This window comes from Excalfactoria chinensis, chromosome 23 (assembly GCF_039878825.1).
Source record: "Excalfactoria chinensis isolate bCotChi1 chromosome 23, bCotChi1.hap2, whole genome shotgun sequence".
Taxonomy (NCBI): domain Eukaryota; kingdom Metazoa; phylum Chordata; class Aves; order Galliformes; family Phasianidae; genus Excalfactoria; species Excalfactoria chinensis.
In genome coordinates this window covers 597145-624484 of record NC_092847.1, presented here as the reverse complement: position 1 = coordinate 624484, position 27340 = coordinate 597145, and the positions used below count along the sequence as shown (strand labels likewise).

Genomic DNA, 27340 nt, shown 5'->3' with positions numbered 1-27340 from the left:
GCCGGACAAGTTTTGATGCGAGGCAGCAGCTTAGGGTGGGCTCAGGTTTCCTTTAAGTTTTCTATATTTATCTCTGTGATTTAATGCCAGCGCTGGGGTTTAAATGGCACCGAGCAGTTGGCGCAGGGAAACGGAGCAGCCGTCCCTGAGCCGTGCACACATCCTCCTATGGAGCTCTTTGAGACCAACCCTTACTTTTTCCCGGAGCAGAGGTTTTATGATGGGGAAAACTTCCTGGGCTCCCGCTTGCAGGGCTACGAGGCGGCCACGTTTCCTGAGCGGCCCGAGGTGTCCTTGTGCCCTGAAAGCAGAGGAACTTTGGAGGAGAAGGACTCAACGTTGCCTGAGCACTGCCCTGGGCAATGCTTGCCATGGGCTTGTAAAATCTGCAAGCGCAAAACCGTGTCCATCGACCGGCGTCGGGCGGCCACGCTGCGGGAGAAGAGGAGGCTGAAAAAGGTGAATGAAGCCTTCGAGGCGCTGAAACGCAGCACTCTGCTCAACCCCAACCAGAGGCTGCCCAAGGTGGAGATCCTGCGCAGCGCCATCCAGTACATCGAGCGCCTGCAGAGCCTGCTCAGCAGCCTCAACCAGCAGGAGCGTGAGCAGAGGGAGCTGCGCTACCGCCCCGCTGCACCACAACCTGCTGTGAGTGTGGGGATGTGTGTGGATTTGGGGTGGGAGCTGGTGGGGGTGGTGATGGAGGAATGGGGTGGTGATGCTCAGGTTGCTGTCCCTATGGGCGGGTGTTGGTGGGTAATGGGCTGATGGGTATTGCATTGGGCACAGTGGGTTGATGGGGCTTGGTTGGGGGTGGGAAGGCTTAAGTCATAGAAACAGTTGTAGAACTATGGGGTCATAGAGTCGTGGAATGGGGTCATAGAACCGTGGGATCATGGGGTCACAGAGACATGGAATCATGGGATCACTGAGACATGGAATCATGGGGTCACAGAGACATGGAATTGTGGGGGTCACAGAGACATGGAATTGTGGGGTCATAGAACCAAGGAATTGTGGGGTCACAGAGACATGGAATCATGGGGTCAAGGAATCAGACAGTCCTAAAATAATAGGACCATGGGATAATGGAATCATGGAACCATGGAATTGTGGGATCATGGAATCATAGAATCATTGAGTCATGGAATGACAGATCCATGGAATCATGGAACCATCGGATGGTTGGGTTGGATCTCAAGGATCCCCCAGTTCCAGTTCCTGTTTGTGGGCCACAAAGTGGGGTAAAATATGGCAATGAAAAGTAGTGTAGTGAAAAATATAGCACAGTACAATGCATTGCAATACAGTACAACACAATATGGTACAATACAATAATAAATTAATGTAACAACAGCCATGTAATGTAACATAAAGCACTGTAAGGTAATACAGTGCGCTAGGCCTGGCTCCCTGGTGCATGGGGACTTGTCCTAGTGGGGATCACCACTGGTTTCTCAGTCCAATGGCACCAAACTGGGATCCAGGCAAGAATCCTTGAGTCAGTGGCATCCTGCCCTCAGCACAAAGGGTGTGTTTGGGCTCCATCCACCCCATCATGAGATTCTGGAGGCTTAAGTACATTTTTGGGGGATATTTTTGTCTGCCCTCTGATTGCTGGGGGATGATGGTGTGCAGCTCCTGGCTGCTGAGGCTTTGTATGTGGAGCTGTGGATGTAGGTATGGGTGATATAGATGAGAGATGTAAATGATATATAGATATAGGTGATATATAAATTGCAGATGCATAGGTATGAATAGAGATTGCATAGATGACACATATAAGTGACATTGATGATGACATTGATATGAATGATATATAGATACAGATACCAGATATCTACATATTGATACTGATATCAATGGACTTTGTAAGAGGCAGAGAAAGGGGTGACTTGCAGAGATTCATCCTCTTTCAGACCTTGGCACTTTGGTACCGTCTGGCTGCCCCTCCAGCAGAGCTTCTCACCCTGAGTGCAAACAGGTGGCCATGCACCCAGAGCCCCAAATTGTGTTTTCCAGAATTTATGGAGATTAATGTTGTACCTGGCACTGGTGGATCCCTAGGATCCCAAATGTCACCATCTGCTCTGGGTCTGTGACCACACATTGGTGCCATAGTGCTGGGGATGGCAGTTCTGGGGGCAGGCAGTGGGATTTGGCTGGTGGAGGTGGGCCCATATGCAGCACTTTGGTCCTTGCAGGCACCCAGTGAGTGTGGCTCTGGCAGCTCATCCTGCAGCCCCGAGTGGAGCACCCAGCTGGAGTTTGGCACCAACCCCACAGGTAAGGAACTCCCCTTCCTCAGCCCTCCATCCCAGGGACAGCACAGTGCTGGGGCTGAGCATCCCTGAACCAAAACCCACAGCCAGGGGACAGGAGGAGCCTTGTCCTCCCCCCACCCCAGTGTTGGGTGAACCCTCCAGCACTGCCTGAGCGCACTCAGGCTTCTCCCATTGCCTGATGTGCTGGAAACAGCCCTCATGATGGGATCTGGGAGCAGATTCCCATGTCAGTGTTGTCACACAGGGTGGGGTCATGGGGCCACCATCCCATTGCCCTCCCCCTTCTCTCTCAGATCACCTCCTGAGTGATGATGCAGCAGAGGACCGCAACCTCCACTCACTCTCCTCCATCGTGGAGAGCATCGCTGTGGAGGACGTGGCCGTGACGTTCCCAGAGGAAAGGGTCCAAAACTGAGCTGGTACAAATCCCTGCAGCTCTCTGAGCTGGAAATGGGGTGGGATTGAGATGCTGGAAGGATCCAGCTGCTGGAAATCATGATTACCCCTCCAACACTGTGGACTGCAGAGCTGAAACGGCCCAAATCCTTTCCTACTCCTCTCCAAACACTGGAAAGAAGAAAAGGGGAGAAGTGTGATGGCGGTGGCTGGTGGTGACCCCAGGTCCCCCAGGCCGGGGGCTTTCCTTCCTTGGGGGCCAACACGTGTGCCACAGCCAATGTGGCTGTTTCCAAGTTGCTCTTCGACCAAGGTCTCTCTCCGGCGGGCTGTTTTCGCCGGCTTTCCTACTGACCGCTGTGTGCAGTTGCTATTCGTTTGTGTTTTCTTTTTTTTTTTTAATTATTATTTTTGCTAACTTATTTTGACTTTTTGTTGTTGTTGTTGTTTTTTTAATAAAGGCATTCTTGTTTGAATTGCTCAAGGTTTCCTTTAACGCTCTTTCACGTCGTGTGAATCTCTCCTAACTCTTTGCTTGGGTTGGTTGTTTTTTTCCCCATATCAGAAAATCCAAGGCCTTTGGATGGACATTAAGTGGATGTCTCATGCTTAAATCAGCCCTGCAGAGACCACTCAACTCACTGGTTTGCAACTGGGGCTCAGCCCTGTGCCCCAAAAGCACTCGGGGCATCAGGTGATGCTAATTCTGTTCTCCAAAGTTCGATTGTATTTCTAATTCGGGCTCTAGAAAGAAGGCTCAAGCCAGTATTGCTTTAAAATCCTGTTTATTGGAACACACATACATCCTTTCCTGACCCGATCCAGGGTTTGGAGTCCATGCAGTACCAATAACATGACGAAAGAAGTAGGGCATCAATAGAAAGGGTTCACCGACTCTTCAAATTAAAAAAATATTTAATACTGTATTAGGCAAATAATACACCGAAAAGACATTGTGACTGTATAGCCTCTCAGATATTGCACTTCCAGACAGCACATGATAAGTATAGGTCATTCCAGCCATCAATAAATATCACATCAGAAATAGGGGCCACACAAGGCAAACGTGGCATGAGGAGATGAAGAGATCCTACCCTATGGGGGAGAAATGGGAAGGGCTGGGAGCCTCCTGGATCACCCCTGCCCATAGCCTGGAGGCAGGAGGGGGGAGCGTCTCCTCTGCACCTGGAGGGAAGGGACGGGTGGTCCTGGAGCACTGGGTGTCCCTGCTGTGTCCCTCTGGTCCCCAAGGTCAGGCCTGACAGCATCCCAGACAGCAGTAAGCCAGATGGGGCAGTCCAACCCTTCCCCACTTTGGGGCACAGCACACCCCAAAATACCACCCAAGAATGCTCCTTGCACCCATAGCAGCAGCTCCCCACTCCGCCCTGTGCAGTGTCCATCCTAGCACTGGCCTCAGCCCCTCCATCCCACCCAGGATGGCAGCTCCTTGGCCATCTCCCCCAGTGTCAGGGTTTTCACGCAGAGCTGAGCCTGAACACTCCTCGGCGTTGAGTCCTACGTGCAGTGGCATCCCTGATGCCCGGGACTCCTGTGAGCTGGTGTGACAGTCTATGACATATTGGCAACGTGAACCAGGCAGGAGAAAGGTTTCCAAATATTGCAGCCCACTTCTGGGGCATCTCCGCTTCTCTGATATAGGCTGCACGTCCACCAGGGATGGAGCTGGCACCTGGTGAGCACATCCAGAGCCTGGCTGGTGTGAGGTGGGGTGGGCAGAACAGCCACAGGCAGGAGGCACAGGGAGCCGGGGACAGCGGTGGGTGCACAAGCAGAAGGGGGAGCAGCCTTTTCTGTCCATGGCAGTAGCACTGTGACATCTGTTGGTTCAGGCTGAGAAACAGGCACAGGCTGAGCTCTGGCCTTGTCCTGAAAGGCAGCTGGCACTTGGCCGGATGGATAGTGGGGATGTGCTGAGAAACAAGGTGGGAAAGGCTCCATGAGGACAATGGTTCACCTCCACGTGAGGACAACCCTGCTGACAAACCCACAACTCCTGGCACTGGGAGCCATGCCCTGAGGGACAGCAGTGTCCCAGGAGAACCTCCCACCCTCACTCCAATGGGATCCCTCATTTAGGGTGGTATCCTGGGGACCCCAGGGGCTAGACAACCCATATGTAGCACTGAGTGCTTGGGATGCTGAGCATCTCTTCTGCTTCATCTCAGCATCCTGTGAACCTCAGCAAGAAGCAGGCGGTTCTACTGCACCCCAACAGCGAGGCAGACCTTGGTGACAGCAGGCACTCTGCCTGGGTCACACCAGCAGAGGATGCTGGTCCTGCTGCTCTTCTCTTGGTTCCCACCCAACTCTGGTCCTCCTCGCACATACCCAGGGCTGGGCTGGCTCCCATCACACTGATCCTCAGCACGAGTATGTCCGGACTGTGGAGGTCTCCAGCCGTGGTGACCCAGAGGCACCAACTGGAAGAGAAACAAAGAGCAGGGCATGGAATTAGTGACTTCCCCAATTAGTCCTCAGCTTCCCACCAACACATTTATTCGGCAGCAGTTGTGTACTGAAGCCACATGAGTCAAAGTGAGAGGCTTTGTACCTTTGGGGATGCAGCAAAAGGTTTAGGACAGTGGCATAGGGCCACCTTGTCCAGCAGGGATCCTGCTGGGAAGGGTTGACATACCTTCTGGGGGCATTTTCTTGGCAGGGGCGGATGGAGGTGGCAGTGGCACCAGGCTGGTGACGCGGAAGCCGGCGGGCAGCGTCTCAGCTGAGCCACTGAGCATGTTGATGCTGTGAACATCTCGTGGGCGAAAGCGCTTTCTCCAAGACGGGGTCCGACGGAAGGTTTTGTCATCACCCTGAGATGGAAGAACAGGTTGTGAACCCAGCAGCAAGGACAGCAGGACCTCCCACCCTTGTGAGATATCCTCACTGCTTTCATCTAACTGTGCAGCTGCCACTAGGCCAAGATCAACACAAGCTGTGCAGAGGTGTGTGATCAGATTGGGACAAGGACATACGAGGGCTCTCTGGCATCCCATGAGCTGGGCTTTATTCTTCCCAGCATGCCCATCTCTTCTCCATCCTGTCAGCAAAGATGTCAACACAAAAGCCCCAGTAAAAACCCAAAGGGAAGCATCTAACTGTGTACTCATCTGGAAGCACCTACTTGTCTTCGTGCTCTAAAGAGAGCTCTGACCAGCTCTGCTATCATATCTCATGCAAGAAAGCTGTATGTAGGACAGATCTAGATAAATTCCCACCTTCAGTGACTCAATGTGAACAGCTTTCTGACTGCATAACAGGGTATCTCCAACCCACGCTTTACCAGCTGCTAACGTGTCATGCCCAGAACATCTGTGCCTCTAAAAGGCTACGAAAAAGTAGTTGGCAAGGAAAGCTGGGTGATTCCTCCTCAAATTCAACCTGCTAAGCACTAGAAGAGGTGCACAGGACCCTACCTCACTTGCTTCCATAGACAGTTTTGAATTTTAAATGATTTAGTTTTAATTTATTCCACTGTTCGTGCAACTGTTGTCTCCCCAGGATAAGTGGGGAGAGAGAAGCAGCTCTGGTTTTCCTATTTCTTGAACAAGAACAGGTACCCAGCACAGTTTGGGTATGGGAGAGGTTTGGTACTCACATCGTCCAGCCTTCGATCTGTGCCCAATGCAAGCAGATTGTTGAACTCCCTCTCCAACACTTGTCGAGCCTGAAAATAATCAAATAATCAAATGAATGTTCTCCATCTACAGCTCCAAGCACACAGCTCCCCAACCCAGCCTGAGAACGATGGAGAAAAAGCCCATTCACCATCAGAGTGCTCTGCTTTGAAAGGCAGAGTTGAGTTGGTGGGACTGGTGGAGTCGCACTGCAGCTACGTCCCACGCCAGTTATCCTTCTCCATAATCTCCCATGGAAGCTCTCCTTACCTGTGTGTTCTGCGTGGGGATTTGCAACACGAGAGCCAGACTGTTGTGGTCAAAGTTTTCATCAAGGGCCAGGAGTGCCCCATGCACCCCGCTCTCAACGAGGTTGTTGGCATACTCGCGGAGCCCGATGGACTGGATCCAATGAATGACCTGGTCATTGGTCCACACCAACACGTCTGCAAAAGAGCAGGAGCATGTTTCAAGGCAGCCCAGATAGTCCTATTGGTTGTGCAGTAGGCTGGGATACGCTGGAGTCCTGCCACACAGCCCCAGGCTGAGTCTGCTACTCTCCTTCCTGGGCCAGCAGCAGTGCTGTGTAGCTAAGAGCCAGGAACGGCTCACTTCAAGTTACCAAACTAAATGCAGAAACGACAAGCAGAAAACAACTGTGAAAATTAATCCTAAGAGCCCTGGATTGATGATGTAATTAGGGGCATTATCAATAATGAGTTGTAATCTAAGCACAGGAAATCTCAGGATAGCCAACAAGGAAGGGGAGATTGATAAGCTGGGGGGTGTCCTAAGCATCTGAAAGGGGCAGGAGGAGAAGCTGATCTGATGCTGGGACAAGGCCCTTCCTGTCTTGACACCCTCCCTCCTTACTCATGCTTGACTGGGGTGAGCTTAAAGGTACTTGGAGCAATCTGCTGGGGAAATACTGCAGAGAGAACAGCCCTACAGGCATGAGTATTGCTCAGAAATACTGATTTTCATTTAGCAAGTGCTGTGTTATGAATATGAGACAGGAGAGAGACCATTACTGGGCATCTCTTTGAAGGTTTCTTGTCAGCTTTTCCAGGATGGTGGATGTAGCTGCTGACCTTTGATTTCGTGCTGAGTCTCTTCTCTCCTCCTGTCAAGCTCTTTGCGGTCGTAGTTGAGCCTCTTCAGGCACATAATGCCATACTGTAGGCTGGTGCTGCAAGGACACAAGACATCACCCAACCTTCAGGAGAGCAGACGCCTTGGAGGGACCCTGCAGAGGGACCCACTTCCCTACTAACTCTCCATGTGCCCAAAGGATGTTTTGGTGTAGGACTGAGTCATCATAGATGAATTTCAAAGGGACGATCTTAGCCAGAAGCAGAGGAACAAACATCCCTCCCTTTTGTGGGAGTCCCCAAGTCCATCAGTTTTATCCTGTTCTAAGAGCAGGCTGTCCCCGGTTTGGCCCAGATGAGCCACCCTCCAGCACTGAGGCTGGCCAAGACAGAGGAGAACCCCTCAAAATCCCCCATCCCCTGACCCACATGCAGGTACTGCACCTCAAGGACCTCCCAAAGGAGAGGACTCACCGATGGAAACTGTCCACCATCTTCAAGTGCACTCTGAGGTCTTTCTTGGTGAGGTGGTCCAGCATCCGTGCATCAACGAGACACTCCATGAAGTAGCTGCGATACTGCGGGAGGCCCAGGCTGGGCAGCCACTCATTCCCGATCCACTCATGGTTCATGTCCCCATAGGCCAGTGTCTGTGAAAGCAAATAGACAAGCTAGGAAAAAAACAGGGCTTAGAAGACCTGCAGACAGCCCCAGGAGATCAATGACAGCTCAGCGCTGCAGCATGGGGGTCCACTGTCCTGAGGACTACATGTGGACTGGGGTGTTCAACCCTATTTTGGGCTGGAGGAGCTGGGGGGAATGGTCCTGCTGGCCACGACCCATGTTATGCTCATAGAGAAAGCACTGGGTGCAGGCTCATCTCCAAGCAGGACTTGTCATGTGCTGATACCCCACACTTATTCCTTGGGTGCCCCATGGTGTCCAGCTCTCCCTCCCACATCCACCCCACATACCATTCAATGAATGAGACACAGTGGAGACCTCACCTGTGCCCAGCTGCCTTCCTCTGTGTCCTAAACGTGACACATGCAGCATGTCAATAGAAAGGACAGGTAAAGTCAGTACATGGCAGCACTGCACTGTGACAGCTTGTGCCACGTGTGCCAAGCATGGGACCCCTCAGCGTGGTGTGACCCTGATAGGCATGGGAGGTTCAGCCTTGTTAGCAGGGTGCTGAGGACATCCCAGCCCTGCAAGGACTCAGGATTCATGACATCTCTGTCAAGCAAGGATGTTGGATGGGGCTTTTTTAACAGGTCTTGGGCATTAGCTGGCACAGACACTGGAGCTTAGACATCTGTCATGGGAAATATGGGCAGCTCTTGGGTCACCTCAATCTGCCAATTTTGCAGCTTGTTACCATGGGTCGGTTTCTCTCAGCCTCACAAAACCTACAAGGCATGTGTGTGGCATTCCAGCTGTAACTATGAACTCTCTGTCCCCAAAAGATCCCACTGCCAATAATAAATCTCTTTGCCACCCAGACAGCAGGCACGAGCTTCAGTAAAATACCAAATTAATTCACACTGCCAACCCAAACTGCTGCCCCAGCTCTGAGACACAGACAGAAGGTCATCAAGCTGCTGAGAGGGGAGCATGGTTACATCTCTCCAAAGGACCCAGAGCTTTTGGGAGCATGGCTACATCTCAAGCCATACAACCTCAAGCCATCAACCAGTGGTAGTGACAGCAGGGGCAATATTTGGGCATGCTAATGCCAATGGGAAAGTGACTTCTCTGGGTGTTGGCTGACCAATGTGGGGCTCAGTCTCACGCATCTATCTGAGATCACTCTTGTATTTTTCTTTCCTGTTTAACTCATAGCTGGCACTAGAAACCCTGCCAACATCCACGGGGGCTTGACAAAGGAAAATGCATCTGATGTTTTTTAAGCCAGCTTTAGAAATCGTTGGGATATTAAAGGCTGAAAGACGGTTTCTGAACAGGTGCATGGTGCTGGCCAAGAGCTGACACATGAGACACAGCAAAGATCCCCTTCCCTCCCGGGGTTTACTGCCTTAATGCACGCCTGGAGCTCAGCTCGGTAACTGATCTGCCACGGCAGCAGGGCAGCCAGCCTCACCGTCTTGGTGGACGTCGCCATGTTCTCCATCTCCTCGTGGGTCACCCAGACATTTCCAGAGGACTGGAGGAGAAAAGGGCAGAGTGGGTAAAGTGAGCTGCTGTAGAACCAGGGCTCACAGCTATGGTGGACACAAGCCCGGTTCAGGGTGAAGGAGGATCAGTGCACCCTCACATATGGAGCAGAGCCAGGGGGCACGCAGCAGCATCCCTGCAGTTTGGGATGGTGACATCTGGGCTGTCCATAGAGCCATAGAGAGAGTGCAGCAAGGTCTAGTGGCATTCTGTCTGCCTTTATACTTTGGTTTTATGTTCACAGAGCCTGCAGGCTTGCCTATGACAGCTGTGACCCCAGACAGGGCCATGTGAGGGCATGCCTGGGGCTGTTCCTTTTGCTGACTGTATTTCTACAGACATGTCTTGGCTTACTGGGGCACCATTAACCCCTTGGGAGCTTTAGGGACCAGCACAAGCTACAGTCCTGCTATCAGCCCCGTGTATTATCCAGGGCAAGAGGGGGATCTGCAGTTACTCTGACTTGCTCCAGGAATTTCCTCCAAGGAAAGGTTTCTATTGAAATAACTGAAAAAGTGGTTGTGCATAATTGAGCTGGCCCCGCAAATCAAACAAGTGCTGTTTAGGTGGGATCTTATCCCCTTGAGATCCAACAGTCCCCAGACTTTGCTCTTTATGGGCTGCTCTGCAGGGTCAGCCTCCTGCTGACAACCTCTGTGTGTGAGGATAAGAAGATCTGATGGGATCTCAAGGCAGGAAAAGTGCTTCACTCTTAGTGGCAGTGAATAATCTTTGTGCCAGAGGACACGTCTGGTGGGTTTACTGGTCCTTGAGGGCATGTCACCCCACCCACAGCCTGTGTTGAACACTGGCAAGTTCTTGCTGCACTTGCCTGCAATACTGGGACTCTCTGGGGGCTGATGAGCCACTGTGGTCCTACAACGCCAGGGGATGGGGAAAACAGCTGTGGGATGGAGTGCTTACTGTCCGTGAGGTGGGTGGTGCCGATGGGCTCGTGAGTGAAACCATCTCCTGGATGGCCAGGCGCAGCTTCAGCCGATGCAGCGCGTTGCTGATGCCAATCTCCCTCTGGATCTCGGTGTCAGACAGGGCTGACATGATGGCTCCACTCTTCACATTGGCTCGGCAAGCAGCAACGTACCAGGCTGGCATCCCGACCCAGAGCTGTTGAAACAGGGCAAAGTTGGGTATCCACTCAGGCAGGGTAGAGAACATCCTGTCTGAAGCTCCATATCAAGGCTGCATACTCATGCTGGGCTCCATTTTTGTTTGGACCTTGCATAGATTGCCTGTGGGCACAGCAGCTTCCCTATACCTCATGGACGGAGCATAGGGAATGTACACCCACTGAGCCTTTCAACTCAAGAGCTTGAGGAAACCCCAAAGCACAGCCCTGCAGACACGAGAGAGATATGGGGATTTGCTCTGCTCCCCCAGCTCCACCCAATTGGATCTACAGATGCTCCTTTGCCACCTCCCTTCTCAACAGCAGAGCATAGAAAACATCTCCATGCCTTGGGAAGGGGTTCAGAGTTGCTGAGCATGGGTTGTTTTGCAACCACCACCCACATGCATGGAGCAAAATGGGACTGTGGGGTTCTGTACCCCCACCAGGGGAGCACACTGCACACTGTGTGTGGGCACACTCTGCCTCACCTCCAGCCAGGAGACAACAGTGGGGCCATCCCAGTGAGCAAAGGGCAATCCCTTCCTCCGAGCTTCTTCCAGAAGTTCATGCCTGGAGCAAAAAGAAGCAGAAAAGTGATTTATTGGGAGACTGAGGGGAAGAAAGTAACTAGTAAAAGGTAAGAGACTATCAGAAGCAAAAATGAGCTGGAAACAAAGCAATAAAGGAGCTAAAAAGGCTCAAGAGGAGGTGAAGACAAGAAGTCTTCTCAGCAGTTCCTAGCCCTGTGTCACAGCTTAGCAGCCGGAGCCATTTTCTTGCTGTGGCAGAGAATGAGGTTCACTCACTTCTTCCGTAGGCGCCGATCCTTTTCAGCCTGAGCACCCAGCTTGCCGAGTCCCAGAGGGTCCTGAATGCCCACCTCTGTGTCGGTCAGCAGCACTGTTGGGAAAGCAAGATACTCCCAGTTCATCACGATGTCCCCCATGGCACTGCATGGATCCTTGCACCGAAGTTTGGGGCATGCACAATCACAGTACAGGAGGTAATGGTCTCCATTTCCAACCCACCCCTCTTGTCACACTGGAACCCACAGGGATCCCTGCCTGCCAGCCTTCCCATTTCAAGGTGCTCAACACTGATGGAGTAAAGGATTTATATGTCAAAAAGCATCTCCCACCACAGGGCTGAGCAACATGAGGGAGGCGCCAAGTTGGGGGAAACAGATTTGAGAACATTAGGGATATGATACAGTGATGGGAGATGGTTATTCCCACTGCATCTCTTGGAAAGCATTAGCACTGGTACCATGCTCAGATCAGAAAAGTCCATGGGGCAGAAAGCACCAGGATCTGCCTGTCCCAGGATACCCAGAGCTGGTGGCCTCTATGTCCCCAGGCTGAGTGTCCCTGCTCCTCTGCCTGTAACCCCAACACCACTCCAAAGCCAGAGAGAGCCAGAAGGTGTGAGTAGAGCCTGACCCAAGAGAATGCCCGCCCGGCATGCACAGGAATGGGGCTGCTCACAGACCCTGCCCTGTGGCTCCTTCTCTGCTCAGCTGAATCAAGCGGCCCTTCTCTTTTTTCCCGAACAAACGCCCGATGGAGGATTTGATCCCCTTCCTCTTGGAGCCCTTGTGCAAGGAGTCCTGGCTGCTGTTGCTGCTGGGGTTACTGGCCTGTTCCTCCAGCGAGCTGGGGATGGAGGAGGGAGAGGAACAGCAAAGCCTTAGGTTATTCCCGAGCAGCACAAGAGTCATGGCAAACCCCCAGCCCATCTCTAAGCCATGGATTGAGATCCAGCAGGTGCTCCACGTACCTCTTCCCATCCTCCTGACTCAGTGCGGGGTGGCCCAGCTTCTCCAGCCTCAACGTCCTGGGGGAGGATGGGGGAGAAGTCTCGCATTTGATGGTGGTTTTATCCTCTCGGCTTTCATCCCGAGCTGCAGGTGACTAAACAAGCACAGGAGCCATGAGGTTGGATGGCCAAAGCCCAGCTTCATCCTTGTCCTGCTGCCTGCCCTAGAACCCCTCTCTCTTGTTCCATGGAGGCATGGCCAAAAGAGCTAGCAGTGTCCGGAGGCTTTGCCATGCTCTAGGATAAGCCTGAAGCATGCTCTAGGATAAGCCTGTGCAGGGCTTGAGTTGCACAGGCAGATGGGGAGGATTCAGCCACAGGGAATCCTGGAAATATGGGGAATGAGGAGGAGAGAGGATGCAGCACCATGGCCCAGATCAAGGTGTAGGGACAGAAGCTGCTGCCAGAGCAGAAAGCTCTGAGGAAGACAGATGGGAATGTCCCAGATACACCCTGTCCCCAAAAGGGATGCTCAGTGTTTGAGGACCCAGTGGCTGTCTGACCCTCCCCATGTCCTGCAGAACTTCAAGCTGCCAGCTGGAACATCCCCAAGCACCTTATGGGATCCTCCTGCTGAATCCCTGGGGTTCCCAGCTCCAACCCACACCTGGTGCACCCTGACCTGGTGTGGGCAAAGCCAGGAGCAAGCTGGAAAAGGGGCTTGGACAAAAACCAGCAGAGTGGGAGCCACTCACTAGCAGTTTCCTCCGGTGCTTCCTCAAGTCGCTGGGCTGATTGCAAGGGAGAAAGCAAGAGAGACACAGAAAGGGTGGCAGTTAATGGAGAAACCCCTCAGCAAACGCAGGCATCCTGTTCCACACCACTCAGCTGTATGGACACCGGGATGCTGCTTCTACCCTAAGCAGCCACATGCACACCCCATGCCCACGTTCCCATCTGCCCCATGAGCCTCCTCACCAGTGTCATGATCCCCATGCGGTCCAGGTCCTGAGCAGCGCTGCGGGATGTCAGCTTTGGGGTGGAGCGGCCGCTGAGCGGTGGGGATGAGCTGGCCAAGGACAGGGCTGTCAGCGAGGTGGGGATGGAGGCCCTTTTGCAGAGCTGGGTGAGGTTGAGGCCTTCCATGCTGCCGCTGGTCACGCGGGTCTCCAGCTCTTCCGCACGGAGCTCGGTGGATTCCTTCTCCTCTTGGATCATCCTGTAGGAGCAGCAGGCTCAGGGCTCCTGGATCCACACCATCCTGGGGTGGTCCCCGACCTCTGGCACCTCCCAGCCATGGGATTTACTGACACTATAGAAGGGCCATCCGGGTGCTGTGACTTGAGTCCCTCATCTCTAGCAATGGCAGTAAGGCCCATCAAAACCCACACAAACCAAGGCTGAGGGATGTCCCAGTTTCTCTCTCTCTTTTTTTCTTTTAAACAGTGATCTTTTCTGTGAACCAGCACTGATGCCACCAAAGGACAGCAAGAACCAAGCCCTGTGGGCAGATGCCCCGGAGCCATTTCCCTGGCTAAAATTGGATCAAGACATCAATTTTAGGGCATCAAATCCTCCTCCCCACTCTGAAACCATATCACAGCAAAGCATGGTTTGGGCTGTGACCTCTACCTGATCTCCTCATTGATGGCATCCAGCTGCTCCTGGAGCATCATGGCCAAGGTCTGGGCATCCGAGTGCCCACCAGGGGAGAGCACATCCATGGAGCTGAAGAGCGTCTCGCGGTCATCTTCATCCACATCAGAGATCTCAGGATCGCTGTCAAAGGCGTGAGGCCCCGTGGCCAGAATGCTGCCTGCCTGGGCCTGCTCCCAGTCCTGGGGGAACAAGATGCTCTGGTCCCACATGGCACCTCCATGTCCCCAAATGCCAAACTGGAGGCTTCCAAGCAATAGTCAACCCCAGGGGGAACCAAACTTGCCACGTTACTTCCATACACTTGCCAGGTGAAGGAAATGGCCCCAAGTCCCCAGATCAGGGAGATGTGAGACCAACGTGCAGGGACACCCCAGTTCTGACCCTGACCCCAGCCCTGTGCTGGCAGCAGGGTGGGTTACCTTTGCTGGCTCCTCTCTCCGGGTGGCAAATCGGCCCTTCTGTGTCCGAGGCAGACCTGGGGCTGTCCCAAAGGGCTCAGCAGGGGCATGGACCACAGCACTCAGAGGGAAGCGCAGGTCTGTGGCACTGCCCATGTGGGACCTGTGGAGAGAGACTTCCGTTATGGACACTGCCCACACAAGGATGCTTCTGTACCCCGGTTGCTTTTAACATAGCCCTCAGGACAGTGGAGGGGGACAGGGCCACTCTGGAATGACCATCCCAGCAATACCTCCCTGCTCTGCTGCAAAATCAGGCTCCAGAAGAGAAAAGTGTTCCATTCCCCCAGTCCTAACCCAGCAGGCAGGCTGTAGGAAGCTCAGCCCTGGGCCCTACCCCACTGCTACCTACCCTTTTACTGTGCTGCCCACTGAATATCCATACTGTTTTGGCCTGCACTGTCCAGCACAGTCTGCACCTCTCAACATGTCTAGAGTCCCCTTGTGTGTGACCTCCTTGTCTCCACAATGGGACTCAGACGAGCATCACTTCTTTTTATGTTTTCTTCAATGTTTCCACAAGAAAAACCCTGCTGAATAAAATCCCATTTGAAACAGATCTTCCAGGTGCAAGGACATGAGCATCACTTGGGACTTCCCACCAGAAACCATGTGGGACTTCTTTATCCTCCTCCTCCAAGCTCGTGATGGTGCTCAGGAACACAGCAATGCAGCAGCTGCAGTAGGACACGAGGCCACTTACTGCCACTTGTGGGACTCTGTGCATACCTCCACATCACTTGCTCACACCTCCTCACCCTAAAGACCATCCATGTTGCTGAGCAAAGCATCCCAGAGCACAGGGTTGTTCCTCCCTATATGCACTATATGCAATAGGAGGCATGAGGTTTGGGGCTCGCTTTAGCATTTGCCCAGAGCAATCAGCAGATTTTCCATCACAGTGGGTTTGGTTTCCAGCAGAGGGCCGTATCTGGGCTCCCCACCCCCATTAAAATCACCAACATGAACAGCTCAGCTTGGTGTTCAGCTCAGTGTTTGCAGACGAAGGCACAGCCTGAGTTTCAAGGGGATTTAAGCTGTGGAGCTGCTGACAAGCTGCTCCCGAGCTAAAAACAGATAAAGGCGCCTTAGACAAAAGCTGACATTTCAACTGGGGGATTATTCCAGCCTCTGTAACTCAAGTTTTCTGCTGAGCCACCCTTCAAGAAACAAAAACTAATAAGTGAGCGATGCACACGCTGCTATTACAAACCCATACAAGGAGGTCCCATGTATGTTCCAGACACTCCTCCAGCACTCAGCTGCCCTTCATCCTCACATGTTCTTCCTCACTCTCCCTTCTTCTTCTTTCCAATGCTGATATTTGTCCTCCAGGCACTTTTGTCTCTGCTGCCAGCAGATCTGAGGCTTGCTGCAGCAGCTCCCATTATTTCCATCCTCTCTGGAAGGTGACTCGTTGCAGCTGGTGGTCGCTCCCAGCAATTCCTTGATGCACCCAACTCACATTTTGATTGCTCAAAAGAGGAAAGAGTCTTCCAAGCAGCCACAGCAGCGTGCTGGGGCACACACTGCATCAGCACCCTCCTTCTCTCACTTCCTGGGACCATTCCTGGGCCATTCCTGACCTATATCAGAGGCTGAGACCTGATAAACTCACCTCCCATCCCAGAGCACTGGGCTGGGGTCCCCCTACCTCCTTGCTGACTTTAAATGAAAGTGTGGCAGAGCAAAGGGCTACATGGGGGTCTGCACTGATGGCCACCATGGCAAGACAGGTTGCTTCTTCTCAGTTCATCCCCTACACACTGGGGGAGAAAGGTGTTTTGTGAACACCCTGCTGTCACAGGAGACTCATGCAGAACTGAAAATGAATCCAAGTGAAGAAAATGGTGCATGATTCGAGCTGGGCAGTGAGAACAGGACCTTGATAAAGCCACCCTGACACAGCTGAGAGAGAGGAAACAGAAACTCTGAGTCCTTTGTTCAGAAGAAGAAATGTATGTCCAATGCGTTGCTTTTTTTTTGCCATCAGAAGAACAAATCTGAGGTCATTCAGTTGGGCTGGGCTGTTCTCCACAGTCTGTGTCTCACCCCAGGACAGATCTGCTGCGATGCACCACCGCACAGCTCTGCATCAAGGCTTGCTGGCACTGAAACACCCAACGCTAACACAGCATTTTGGAGCCCTAAAAGGAAAGTTCCCCCAAAACCATCACAGAAGGGTGTGTGTCAGAAAGCCGGGTTTCAGAAGGAGCCCCTCACCTTGTATGTACGCTCTCCACAAACGTCCCACTTCTGGTCTTGAGCTGATCAACTTCCAGCCGCAGTTTGTCGATCTCATCTGACAACCGCCGCTGTTTGGGGCAAAACAGATGGGCAGAGGGGTTGGTTTCACACTGAAAAGCAGCCAAGTTTGGGGCAAACCACATCCGTAGCTATTTCCAGGCTATTTCCCTCTAAAAATCCCCATCCCATCTTCAAAGTACCTTTGGTACACCAGTAAAGAAACAGCTCATGCAGGCGACAGTGAATGGTGATGCCGGGGCAATGCTGCGGAGGGAAGGAGTGATCACAGACACATGCGTGCTCGAAGCGATGCTGGCTTGCAAGATGAAGGAGAACTGGTCCCACTAAGGTGCTCTGGCTTTGCTCCAGGCTGCATGTGCACATTCACCATGGGAAACGGTCAGCAGCAAGGGATCTACCAGCCTAATTGGTGCTGGGCTCATCCCTCCTGCTGCCAGCCCCAGGAGGGGAAACTATGCCTGCACTATGTGACCATGCTGTTCTGTGGGAGACACTGGGGAAGCTGCAGGTGGGCAGAGAGGCAGAGGGATGGAATCTTCCAGGCACAGCAGGATCCAGTCCCATGGGCAAATGGGCTGAACTGGGGTTGGGGAAACATGCAGGTAGCATCATGCGGGTCTCTGGGCTCTGCCTTTGAGAGCAGCTCTGGATGGGGAGCACAAGCAGTGCTCTCTAACTCTTCTTGTTGCAGGCAGGGAGTATCTGGGAGAGCAGAGGCTGCCAGTGAGGGGGAAAGCAGCTCCCCAGCCTTCCCAGCCATGCATGAGACATGGGGCACATCCCAAAAGCTCCTGTTGCTGCAAAAGATGCAACTTTCCAGCTTCAGACTCATCTTGCAGACCCTACAGAGATGCTTTATTGGAGAGCGGGCAAGGTGTGAAGAAGACCTGCAGGGATTTCTGCAAGCTGGGCATGGAGCTGGGCATGGATCTCCCCACCAACAGAAAGAGGGGGCTGGGACAGCCTTGAGGGTGAAGGGAATGTGGCCACCCCAACAGCACTGTCACTTGTGGCCAGGCTGCACCAAAAGCACAAGGGGCAAACCCTCCTCTAGAAATGAGGACAAAGCCACCATGACCTCACTGCTGTCCTCGGTGGGGGGATGGATGAGCGTGATAGAAATACAGAGATGGGACTGAACATGCCTGTTAGGGAACCGAACCGGGGGTCTCCGGGGAGGTGGGTGGCAGCTTCCATCCACTGCGTGGGTTAGTTTATGGCCTCCTGCTGCTGGGTGCTTTGGGATCCCAGCTCCTCCGAAACTAGAGTATTTTAGGTGGCACGACTGCCACTAGTCAGGGGTTAGGAGTGATAAGCGCAGTCACTAGGGCAGGCTCCCTGCAGCAGCATTTACCTTGTCGTGCTGGTGTTCCTCTATCTGCTTTTGGGTATTTTCCAGCTCTTGTAACAATGTGTTCTTTGAAAAAAAAATGAAACAAAAGAAAAGGGAATAAAAACAGGAAAGAAGAAAAGACATCATTTAGGAAATGGCTGTTTGGCCTAGTGGGGATGGCCAGTGTGGAATCATTGCATGGTGGGCAGGCTGGGCACCTAGCAGGAGGGACAGTGATGGTTACCTAACTGTTCCACACCTACTTGCCCATGAACCAGCCCTCTCTGCAAACCTCCTGCTCCTCAAGCAGGGCAGCCAGGCCCAGTTTTGGTCCCACATTGGGGTGATAAAGTGATTTAAGAGATTTGATAGCCAGGGCTTGCAGATTAGTTTGTCTCAGTTTGTCTCAGAGGAGATCAGCTCCTCACACAGCTGCATCAAAAAATGGCTCCAGCATCTGCAGTAGAGAAGAGGCAGGGAGGAAGCAGAGCTTTGCAACTGCCTGACCCAAAGCTCTTTTTGGAAGGACAAATAGCAGCATTTTTGCCCAGGGATGACCTTGAAAACCATTCTGTGTGTGTCAGAGATGGCAGCAGGCTGGGGAACCCACAGTGTCCCTCCACGAGGTGCCACCACTCTGGTCCTTGCCATCAGACATCTGCTGAATGGCTGGACATGCTGGCACAGCCAGATCTGGTTGGGGACAGGAGGTGCAGAGCAGCAGAGAGATAGATCTGTTATTGGGAGCATTAGCAAGGAGGTGCATCCCCTCTTTGGTCTGATTTGGGGTACCAGAGGAATCTGGTCCATGCAAGAACCCAAACAGATCAATTACCATGAGCTAATCTCTTGCTGCTGTTTCAAAGCTTATTCCTGCTCTGGGTCACCCACTGTCCCAGCTAATTGCATTCATGCAGTTGAAAGGAAAGCCTGGCTCCATGGGTGAGCAGGGTAGGAGCTGGGATGCTGCTCACAGACACTGCCTTGGCTTGGAGAAGGCAGATCGGCCTGGCAGCAGGGCCTGGTGAAAAGGGAGGTTTCAAAGCAGCACGTGTAGGGCTAGAGGATGAATGCTGCATTTTTTCCTGCAAAATGCAGTGAGTTTTCATTCTGACAGCTGCAGTTGAGGCTGCACCGACGCAGACACAGAGAAGCAAGGGAATGGAGCAGGATGAATCCTGCTGCTGTCAGAATTGAGGGAGGTGGGAATTGGATTCTGATAGGCAAGGGCTGGCTGGAGATGAGGGCACAACGCTGAGAATGCTTCCCTACAATCCCACCAGCCCTGGCACCTGGCTGGCAACCTGCATGGGATTCCCCATCCCTGCAGGGGTGCTTCCAAATTCCTGTGCTGCAGCTGGCAAAGGCTCCATGCTGTAGGGGCTGCAGACCTTGCAGCCCTCCAAGGACCCCTTACTCTTAGCCACTACCTTTTCCTCCAAGGCCGCCATCCTCTCCTTGAGGTGCAGCTGCAACCGCTCGTTGGACTCGCTCAGCAGCCGATCCACGGTGTCTGAGAGCCTCTTGTTGTGCTCCTCGTTCATCTTCTCCCGTTGGCGAGCCTGCAGCAGCAAACAGGAACCAGTCAGCCCAGATCCTGTGGATCCGCTCCTCCTGCTATAGGGAGCTCAGTGACCTCCCATCCTTTTCCTGCTGCTGGGGTCCCAGATGACCCATGGGATGAATCTACCATTTACAGCATAGATTAAATCCTCTGCTGGTCTCTGCTATTTCAGGCTTCCCACAAGCTGTGACCTGTGCACCCCCCAGAGCCAGTTATAACATGGTGACACTTCCCAGATTCCCGTGGATCCTCTGGATTTGCAGAGGTTTCTCCAAATCTCTGCTCTGGGAGAAAGCAACCAGAGACTTCCCCACTATGACCAAGACCAGAGGCACATGCTGTCATGGCAGCTGAGTGACCCAAGAAAAAGGCATGGCAGCCTCCCTCAGCTACCAACTGAGGAACACAGCAAGGCTGTGCATCCCATGACACACTGGCTATGTGTTTAGGGCTGTCCCATGTTTGGGGTCTTGGCTTGATGTTTTGTTTGGGCAGTGTACAGAGTAGCAGGCACTACAGAGGGTGGAAGGTGTGACGCCAGGACAAGGAATGTGGAAAGCTATCAGCAATTAATGAATACCAAGGAGAGAGGGAAATCACAGAGGACTGGTGTAAGCTCCTAGGTAACTCTAGAAGGAGAAATTCTGGGCAGGAAAATATTAACCAGGTCCATCTCCTCACCCTGTTTTGGAGACAGCACTGAGCCAGCCCTTTACACTCAAGGGAGAACAGAGGCAAGATCAAGACCTGCAGTGACTCCCCCATCCAGGCTGAGCAGCACATACCCTGGCCAGCTCCTGGTTCTTTTCCTCCAGCTGGCTCTCCAGCTGCCGGAGGTGCTCCTCGATGCTCCCATGCCTCTCTTCTGCCTGGGAAAAGCAGAGCAGCCCTCTCAGATGGCATTTCCCAAAACCAAATAGGCCCTCCTGCATCCCTCCCTCCATCCCTGTGTCTGCACTGCTAACAAGGGGACTGGAGATGGGGATGCTCCAAAAGCAAACTGGTACTCAACCCAGCACTCTGAAATGTCAGGGCTGGCCGTATCCATATCCATGCTTTCCTCTATGCCTGCACACTCCCAGATCTCGCCTGGTTCCTCCTTCCTCCTCTTTGTTTAAAAGCAGTCCCAGCAATAAATGAAGATCACCCTGACCAAGCAGTGCCATCACACCCTGGGGAGAGGAGCTGAAGAAAAGGAGCAAACCCTGCATGTGCAGGACACATCAAGAGTCTTAAAAGCTGTGTGCTATCCCTGCAACCCTAGGGGAGGCAGAGGGCAGCAGAGCACAAAGGCTGGGACTGCTAGCAGGGCACCCTGAGCCTGCCAGGGGCTGTTGCTATAGGTGGGCCATCAGACCTGCCTCACCCCCTGGTTCCTGCACTGTCCCCTGGCCCCTTTGTCTCCCAGCACCCCCCACACTTGCCTTGGTGAGCGCAGCGATGCGCTGGGCCAGCTCTGCTTCCACCTCAGGCAGTGTCTCTGCTTTCCTCATCGTCTGCTGCAGTTTCTGCTCTGCCAGTTCCAGCAGCTCCTGCAGGTGCCGGGCTTTCTCTTCGCACTGTGTGACACATCATGTTGTACCACAAAGGTACCTGCATCATGACCCCAGCCTCATTTCTCCCTCCCACGTCCCTGGGGTAGTGGGGGCCTCTGGGTCCTGGTTCAGTACCTGGCGGTGCAGGGACTCCTTGTTGGCCAATTCGCTTTCCAGCTTGTCATTGAGGTCATGGATGGAGGTGGCTTCTCGCTGGGCTGCCAGGTAGCGTTTCTCCAGTGTGGTGATCCTCTCCTCCATGTCCTCCTTCTGAGCCAGAGCCTGAGAAAGTGATGGGACTGTCACATCCTGATCTGTGTCCACCAATCTGGGAACAACTGGGCCACACAGCTCCTCTGAGCCTGGGACACCCCAAGTCCAAGGATGCTCACAAAGATGAGTAGGAGAGGGATAAAGGGAGAGTCATAGGAAACTGTTCCTGACATGGACACAGCTCACTGCCCTGGGTCAGCAGCACACCTGCATATCACAGTGTCTGCTGTATCATCAGGGCACTCCTGATAACCTCAGGGACAACCCCCAAAAGCAAGGTCCTCCTTTGGGGAAGGACCTTCTCCCTCCTCTCCGTGTGTACAATCCCTTCCCAGTCTAAAACAGCTGTGAATGTCTCTGCTTCTGCAATGGGCATTGCAATGCAAGGGGGAAGGGTCTCACCTCTCGGAGGTCCCTTTGGTATTTGCTGCTCATCTCTTCAGATTTGATTAGATCCTTCCTGGCAGTGCCCAGATCCTCCTCCAGCTCAGCAACGCTGGCAGCCAACGCAGAGATGTGCTCCTTGGCCTGAACCACTTCAAAATTCTGCTTCTCCAGGAGCTCCTGTAGTTCCACCACTCTTCCTGCCTCATCATCCGGGTGGACAGAGCCATTGGAGAGCCGCTGCAAGACAGCAGAGAAGAAGGCAGATGCTTGTCTGCCCCAAAGCATGGGCTGGCACAGCTATGCAGTGGGTGAACATAGCCCTGTAGGGACCCAGCAATGTGCCTGGGAGGGTGGCATGGGGCTTCTGCTCTCACCTTCCAGGGAAGCTTCTGCGCTGGCTCCTTGGGCTCCCTCTCATCCCTCTCACTTGCTGGGGCCTCCCGAGAGGCACCTTGCTGCAGAGCTGCCACCTGCACACCAACAGGGATTAATTGATAACAGAAAAACAAGATCAGATGCTCTGGCTATGAGGAAGGGTGCAGAATTTACAAGGTTTCCTCTTAAACATGAAGCCTTCATGGAAATAGGAACCTCCATCATTTACTGGCCACAGTTCATCAAGTTCAATAAGAATCCACCAATGTGGCATAGCTCCGAGTTGTCGTAGCCCAGCAGTTCCCCAGCAAGGGCCTGGCATAGGCTTCCAAACACCTCTTACCTGCCTATGGGCATCCACAAGCTGCTCCTCTAAGGTCGCCACTCGCTCTAAGGATGCTCGCAAACGCTCTCTGACCTGCAGTTGGGTAATACAGAGGGAAATGGGGTTATTTATTATGATGAGAATGCCCAGGAGCCAGGGAAAGCCCTAGTCTCTTGGATATGGCTGAGGGCCAGGCTCAGATGGATTCAAGTCCAGGGCACAGGCTCAGGAATGCTCCAGGCTCTTGCTTGGGAGAACAAAAGCATGTGATAGAGGAATAGCCGGGGTTAACCTGACTCTTGGAGGAGAGCCACGGCCTGGGGAGCTTGGAGATGCCTTTTATCAGAGCAAAACGTTCAAAGCAAATGAGTCAGGAAGAACTACACGTAATGATAAAAACAGGGTGCCAAAGGCCAGCACTCCTCATCGAATCCCAGCAGCCCATCTCACCTTTTCATCCAGTGCCTTGTGATGCTCAAAGAGTGACTTGAGTGCCTTGAGCACCTCGACCTCACTGGAAACCCCAGATGGTGACTGAGCCTGACGCTTGACCACGGTCATCCTCAGGGATCGCTCATGCCTTGACACCAGGCACTCCAGGTGCTCCAGCAAGAGCTGCAAGAGAAGAGATGTGAGTTTTATACCACCTTGGGGCTGGCAATGCCAATGTCAGCTCAGCAGCCCACAGCATCCTACGTTTCTGGGAGCTGAAAGCTAGACAGCGTTCTCACACTTACCCGGGTGTTATTGCGCTCAGCTTTCAGCTCTGAGATCTCCTCTTCCCTCTCCAGGAGCTGCTCCCGACACGCACTGAGCTCCCGCGTCAGCGTTGCAAACTCCTGCAGAAATCAGGGCATGGCCATAAGCTGGGAGAGATTGTGATGGAGATGGAGCCAGCATCCCAACCCCACTGCTGGGACTGCCAGCATGGGGCATTTCCCACACCAGCCCAGGCAGTGAGTGAAGGAAACAGCAACACAGGCAAGCTGGGAAGTGATTTATTCCTGGTCTCTCTTTGTGTTTTAGGCAAGCGAGGAATGCAGCATCCCAGTGTTTAGCCACTTGGTTTCATGTCCAAGAAACAGCTCTCTGGCTCCAAAGGTCCTCAATGGCATTAAAGCATGTCTCCCAGGTGCCAACAGTTTGGCCAGAGTCATCAGTCCTTGCTTCCATCACTGATCCCTCATGGAAAGTGATATCCAGCAAGAAAGCCATTCACAGGGCAATGCTACAGCCAAGCTGCAAACCCAGCACATCCCTGGGGATATGTGGACTCCTCAGTAACACAGTGATTGCATCTCTGGAGCAAGAAGGAAACCCAGTTGCCATTTCAGGCACCAGTTTGCACAGTGGCTACGCAGCATTTTGCAGCTGGGACTTTTTAGGGTGAAAAATGCAAATGAGGAAACGCTTCATGAATTTACACCCATTTCACAGCATTGTTGAGAAGAACTGAAAAGGGTTGCAGAAGAGGCTGGGAAAGATTTGCTCGAGCATTAACAAACCAAATTGCGACTGGAGGCTGAGAGCGGTTTCACAGCATGAAAATCTCTTTCTTTCTCATTTTCAAGTTAAACAAATAAGAAATCCTTCAAGCCGAAGCAAGATGTTGGGGCTCAGTTTGAACTAAACGCTCTGCTCAGCTCAAACCTCTTGACACCACTGACATCCCACCACAATATTATGTGTTTTAATCCCGGTTTGTCTCAGCTGTTTTTCCCCTCTCCCTTCTCACATCACACCCTGAGCTGCCTGCAGTGATGTGGTTTTTAGCCTGCAGTACTGGGGACGGTGGTGTCACTGGTTGTACTACGACCTCACAGTGGGATGGGACCTAAGTGGTGCAGTGGGGAAGAAAGGAAAGAGCAATCCCAGCAGCCAAGCCAGTCACAGTCCCTATGAATGAGCACATTCCTGCCCATCTCTACACCTCAGGGCTGCTCCTGCCCAGTGCCCACCCCCCAGCACTGCTGCAGCACCCAAGCCCACTCCCATTCTCTTCCCTAGGGACTGTTCTAGACCTGGCATCATCCCTGTCCCCCCAAATGGTCACATCACACCAAAACCTCCCTCAACAGCTCCTACAGCACCCAGGCACCATCCCATGTTTGCACTTGGATCATCTCACAACCCCTTAAACCACAGGGATGGCAGTGCCCAGCCAAGGCTCTCCCAGCACTGTGCTCTCCCAGCCCATGGATTAAGGCTCAGCATAGCACAGTGCCACAGGCAGATGTGCACGCTGCTGCATTATGCAAGTGCTGGCACACAAGCGTGAGCAGCTCGTGAGCATCCCCATGGATTACATCGGGGCTGGGAAAGCCTGAGAGTAGAAAGGACAGCAGTGAGAGGGACTGAGATGGGATACCCCATATTGATGGCTGCTCTGGGTTGGGGACAGGCAGCCAGGCTTTCTGCAGCCTGAGCTTTGGTAGGTCGTGCTGCAGGGACTCAGCACAACCAAAGCCTCCAAATCTGCAGAGCTTGGAGACCTCTCACTCCACCACACAGAAGTGGGGGCTGTGGACAGGAATGCTCTCTTTGATGCAGCTCTTGGAAACCCACAGACGTGGGGTAGGAAACATGGCAGCAACAGAGATGCTCAGCAAATTGAGAGGCAGCAAACAGTGCTCCCTGCAGCATGGAGCAGGTGGGGCAAGGCATTGGGGAAGCCAGGAAAGGAGGATGGATATACCGTCATGGGGATAGAGATCACCAGAGCTCAGTCCTCTGCACCCTGCTGTGTCTCCTGGGCTGGCAGAGCTGTGAATATTGCACCCACAGTCAGGTTTTCATTGCAAAAGTCAAAGAGATTAAAAGAGAGAGGAAAAAATCAGCTGGAGGGAGTCCCCTGTTGCATGGGGGTCAGAGTGTTGAAGCACAGTGATAGCTCTAACCTGAGCTGCTCTGGACTCAGCACGGAGCCCCACTGAGTGCCCCCTTGGCATGGCTGCCAAGCCCAAAGCATTCCAAGAGATAGCAATGCTTGTCCTTCCTTGAGGCAAAGGTGCAAAAAAGACCTGAGAGTGAGACAGGACAGCAGCATGCAGTGAGGGTTAGCTGAGCTTACAGGGTGGGGGGCACCTGCAAAACTCGTTTTGATGCTTTGGATATAGTAGGAATAATTCACTCTATCGCCCATATATAAGGTACTTCCATCAGTGTCCCTGCTGGCCAGCTCAGCACAGTGATTGCCACACCACCAGCAGGCACCTAAAAGGACATGGGGACAATAGGGACAAATGTCCCCAGGCTCTGGATGAGGACAGGCACACCACAGAGCACAGCTTCCCTTCTGATCCACAGGTACTTTTGCCTTAAACCCCAGCAGCAAAGAGAAGGCAGAGATTTGCCTGTCCCCTGGCCATGGTCAGATGCAGTTGTGCTGCATGCATCGGCTCCTGCAAACACTCAGACTAAGCAGGGACACCTCTAAAAGGATTAGAAAGTGGAGCAGAGGTGCCTGATCTTCAATCAAAGGAAGGATAATCAGACACAGCACCGAGAGCACCCAGGAGCCCTGTGGGAAACCCAGCAGCCTGGGAAATGGCTAATTTGGATTAAAATCAAACCACCCAAAGCCGGATGAGTGAGACTGGCTGGGCTCAGCACCAAGCCCCGTGCAGGAGGGATGCAGGGGCATGGATGTTGTTTCACAGTGAGAGCATGGCTGGAGATGTGGAGCACCACAAGATGCAGTCAAATGGGGTTTTGGCTGGGCTCTTTGGTCAGCACTGGGCACATTCAGGGTTTGGGGGTCTCCTGGCTGAGAAACAGGTGCATGAAAACCTCAAGGAGAGGCATCATGGTACTGGCACCATGGTGGCACTTGTGGAAGTTGCCGTCTTCTTGTGTCCTTTCCCAAAGGGGTGATGGTTGATGCCAGGACCTTGCCCAGCTCCTGGGGGATTCCAGTGGGCCTGAAAGTCCCAGCAGGTCTGCCCACCCAAAAAGCCCAGCTCTCAGCCCCATGGGCAGCCCCAGGGAGCAGTGAGGGTGTGACAGCATGGGGTCTGGAATTAAGAATTGCAAGAGGTTTCCCAGGACACCGGTGTCCCTCTGCACAGTTGCCTTGGTGAAGTCTGGGAGCCTGTGTTCTCCCCTGTCACAGATAGGGACAGGGATTGTTGCCAAAGCCCTGAGCCCTGGGCAGGGCATAGATAACTGCAGCCTGACGCACGAGTACATCTGGACACATCTGGAATGCTGCACGTGGCATCCCTGGGTCACACCTGGACACAGCAGCCAAGCAGGAGGGAGCTGACAGATGTGCCAGGATCCTACAAGGAGCACCTATACACTGGACAGGGCTTGGTTCCCAGTGCCAATGCTCAGCTGCATGCCCTCATACAGCCAGGAGGGGAGAGGGATTGGAGCTGAGAGCTTTCAGCCCGATTAAGTCGCGTTCAGCGCTCCCACATGAATAAATAAATCATGTAAAGAAGCATTAAGGCAGCTTAGTCTCCCCAGGAAATCGCCCTGGAGTTCTGCCTTTTTGGGGGCTGAGGGGTTGCCCCTGAGGATTAGGAAGGGGGGTCTCAGCCACGTGGCAGTCAAACCCCAAATGGGCACAGGTTGGGGGGACAGAAGCTCCAAGCAAAAGCATTACTGGAGCACTGTTGCCTGCCCCATCCATGGGTCTACCCCACATCCAGCCAGTATGCTGGACCCGTGGCATCCAGCTGAAA

At 53.1% G+C, this 27340-nt stretch overlaps 2 protein-coding genes across 5 annotated transcripts in view; one reads left to right on the top strand and one right to left on the bottom strand.

Annotated features, from left to right (window-relative positions):
* Positions 1-168: 168 nt before the first annotated feature.
* MYOG (myogenin) lies at positions 169-2700 on the top strand. The gene is made up of 3 exons (XM_072356227.1): positions 169-648; positions 2205-2286; positions 2579-2700. Exons 1-3 carry the CDS (start codon positions 169-171, stop codon positions 2698-2700), a joined length of 684 nt encoding a protein of 227 aa, XP_072212328.1.
* A 751-nt stretch (positions 2701-3451) lies between these two features.
* PPFIA4 (PTPRF interacting protein alpha 4) overlaps positions 3452-27340 on the bottom strand; it is a 42607-nt gene continuing 18718 nt past the window's right edge. The window contains exons 3-31 of one of the 4 annotated variants that reach the window (XM_072355850.1): positions 23390-23491; positions 23103-23267; positions 22671-22745; positions 22327-22422; positions 21968-22189; positions 21428-21574; positions 21178-21316; positions 20543-20622; positions 19624-19755; positions 18215-18277; positions 16816-16907; positions 14554-14695; positions 14108-14313; positions 13454-13694; positions 13231-13266; positions 12497-12630; positions 12209-12372; positions 11527-11620; positions 11209-11290; positions 10516-10716; positions 9518-9580; positions 8421-8447; positions 7888-8063; positions 7414-7511; positions 6593-6768; positions 6304-6372; positions 5341-5518; positions 5034-5125; positions 3452-4615 (exon numbers count right to left, since the gene is read on the bottom strand). In XM_072355850.1, coding sequence (XP_072211951.1) covers positions 5067-5125; positions 5341-5518; positions 6304-6372; positions 6593-6768; positions 7414-7511; positions 7888-8063; positions 8421-8447; positions 9518-9580; positions 10516-10716; positions 11209-11290; positions 11527-11620; positions 12209-12372; positions 12497-12630; positions 13231-13266; positions 13454-13694; positions 14108-14313; positions 14554-14695; positions 16816-16907; positions 18215-18277; positions 19624-19755; positions 20543-20622; positions 21178-21316; positions 21428-21574; positions 21968-22189; positions 22327-22422; positions 22671-22745; positions 23103-23267; positions 23390-23491 — 3459 coding nt within the window. In that variant the 3' untranslated portion in view covers positions 3452-4615; positions 5034-5066. The remainder of the gene's footprint in view (positions 4616-5033; positions 5126-5340; positions 5519-6303; positions 6373-6592; positions 6769-7413; positions 7512-7887; positions 8064-8420; positions 8448-9517; positions 9581-10515; positions 10717-11208; positions 11291-11526; positions 11621-12208; positions 12373-12496; positions 12631-13230; positions 13267-13453; positions 13695-14107; positions 14314-14553; positions 14696-16815; positions 16908-18214; positions 18278-19623; positions 19756-20542; positions 20623-21177; positions 21317-21427; positions 21575-21967; positions 22190-22326; positions 22423-22670; positions 22746-23102; positions 23268-23389; positions 23492-27340) is intronic. The other 3 variants (XM_072355851.1, XM_072355852.1, XM_072355853.1) reach the window with 3 other exon arrangements.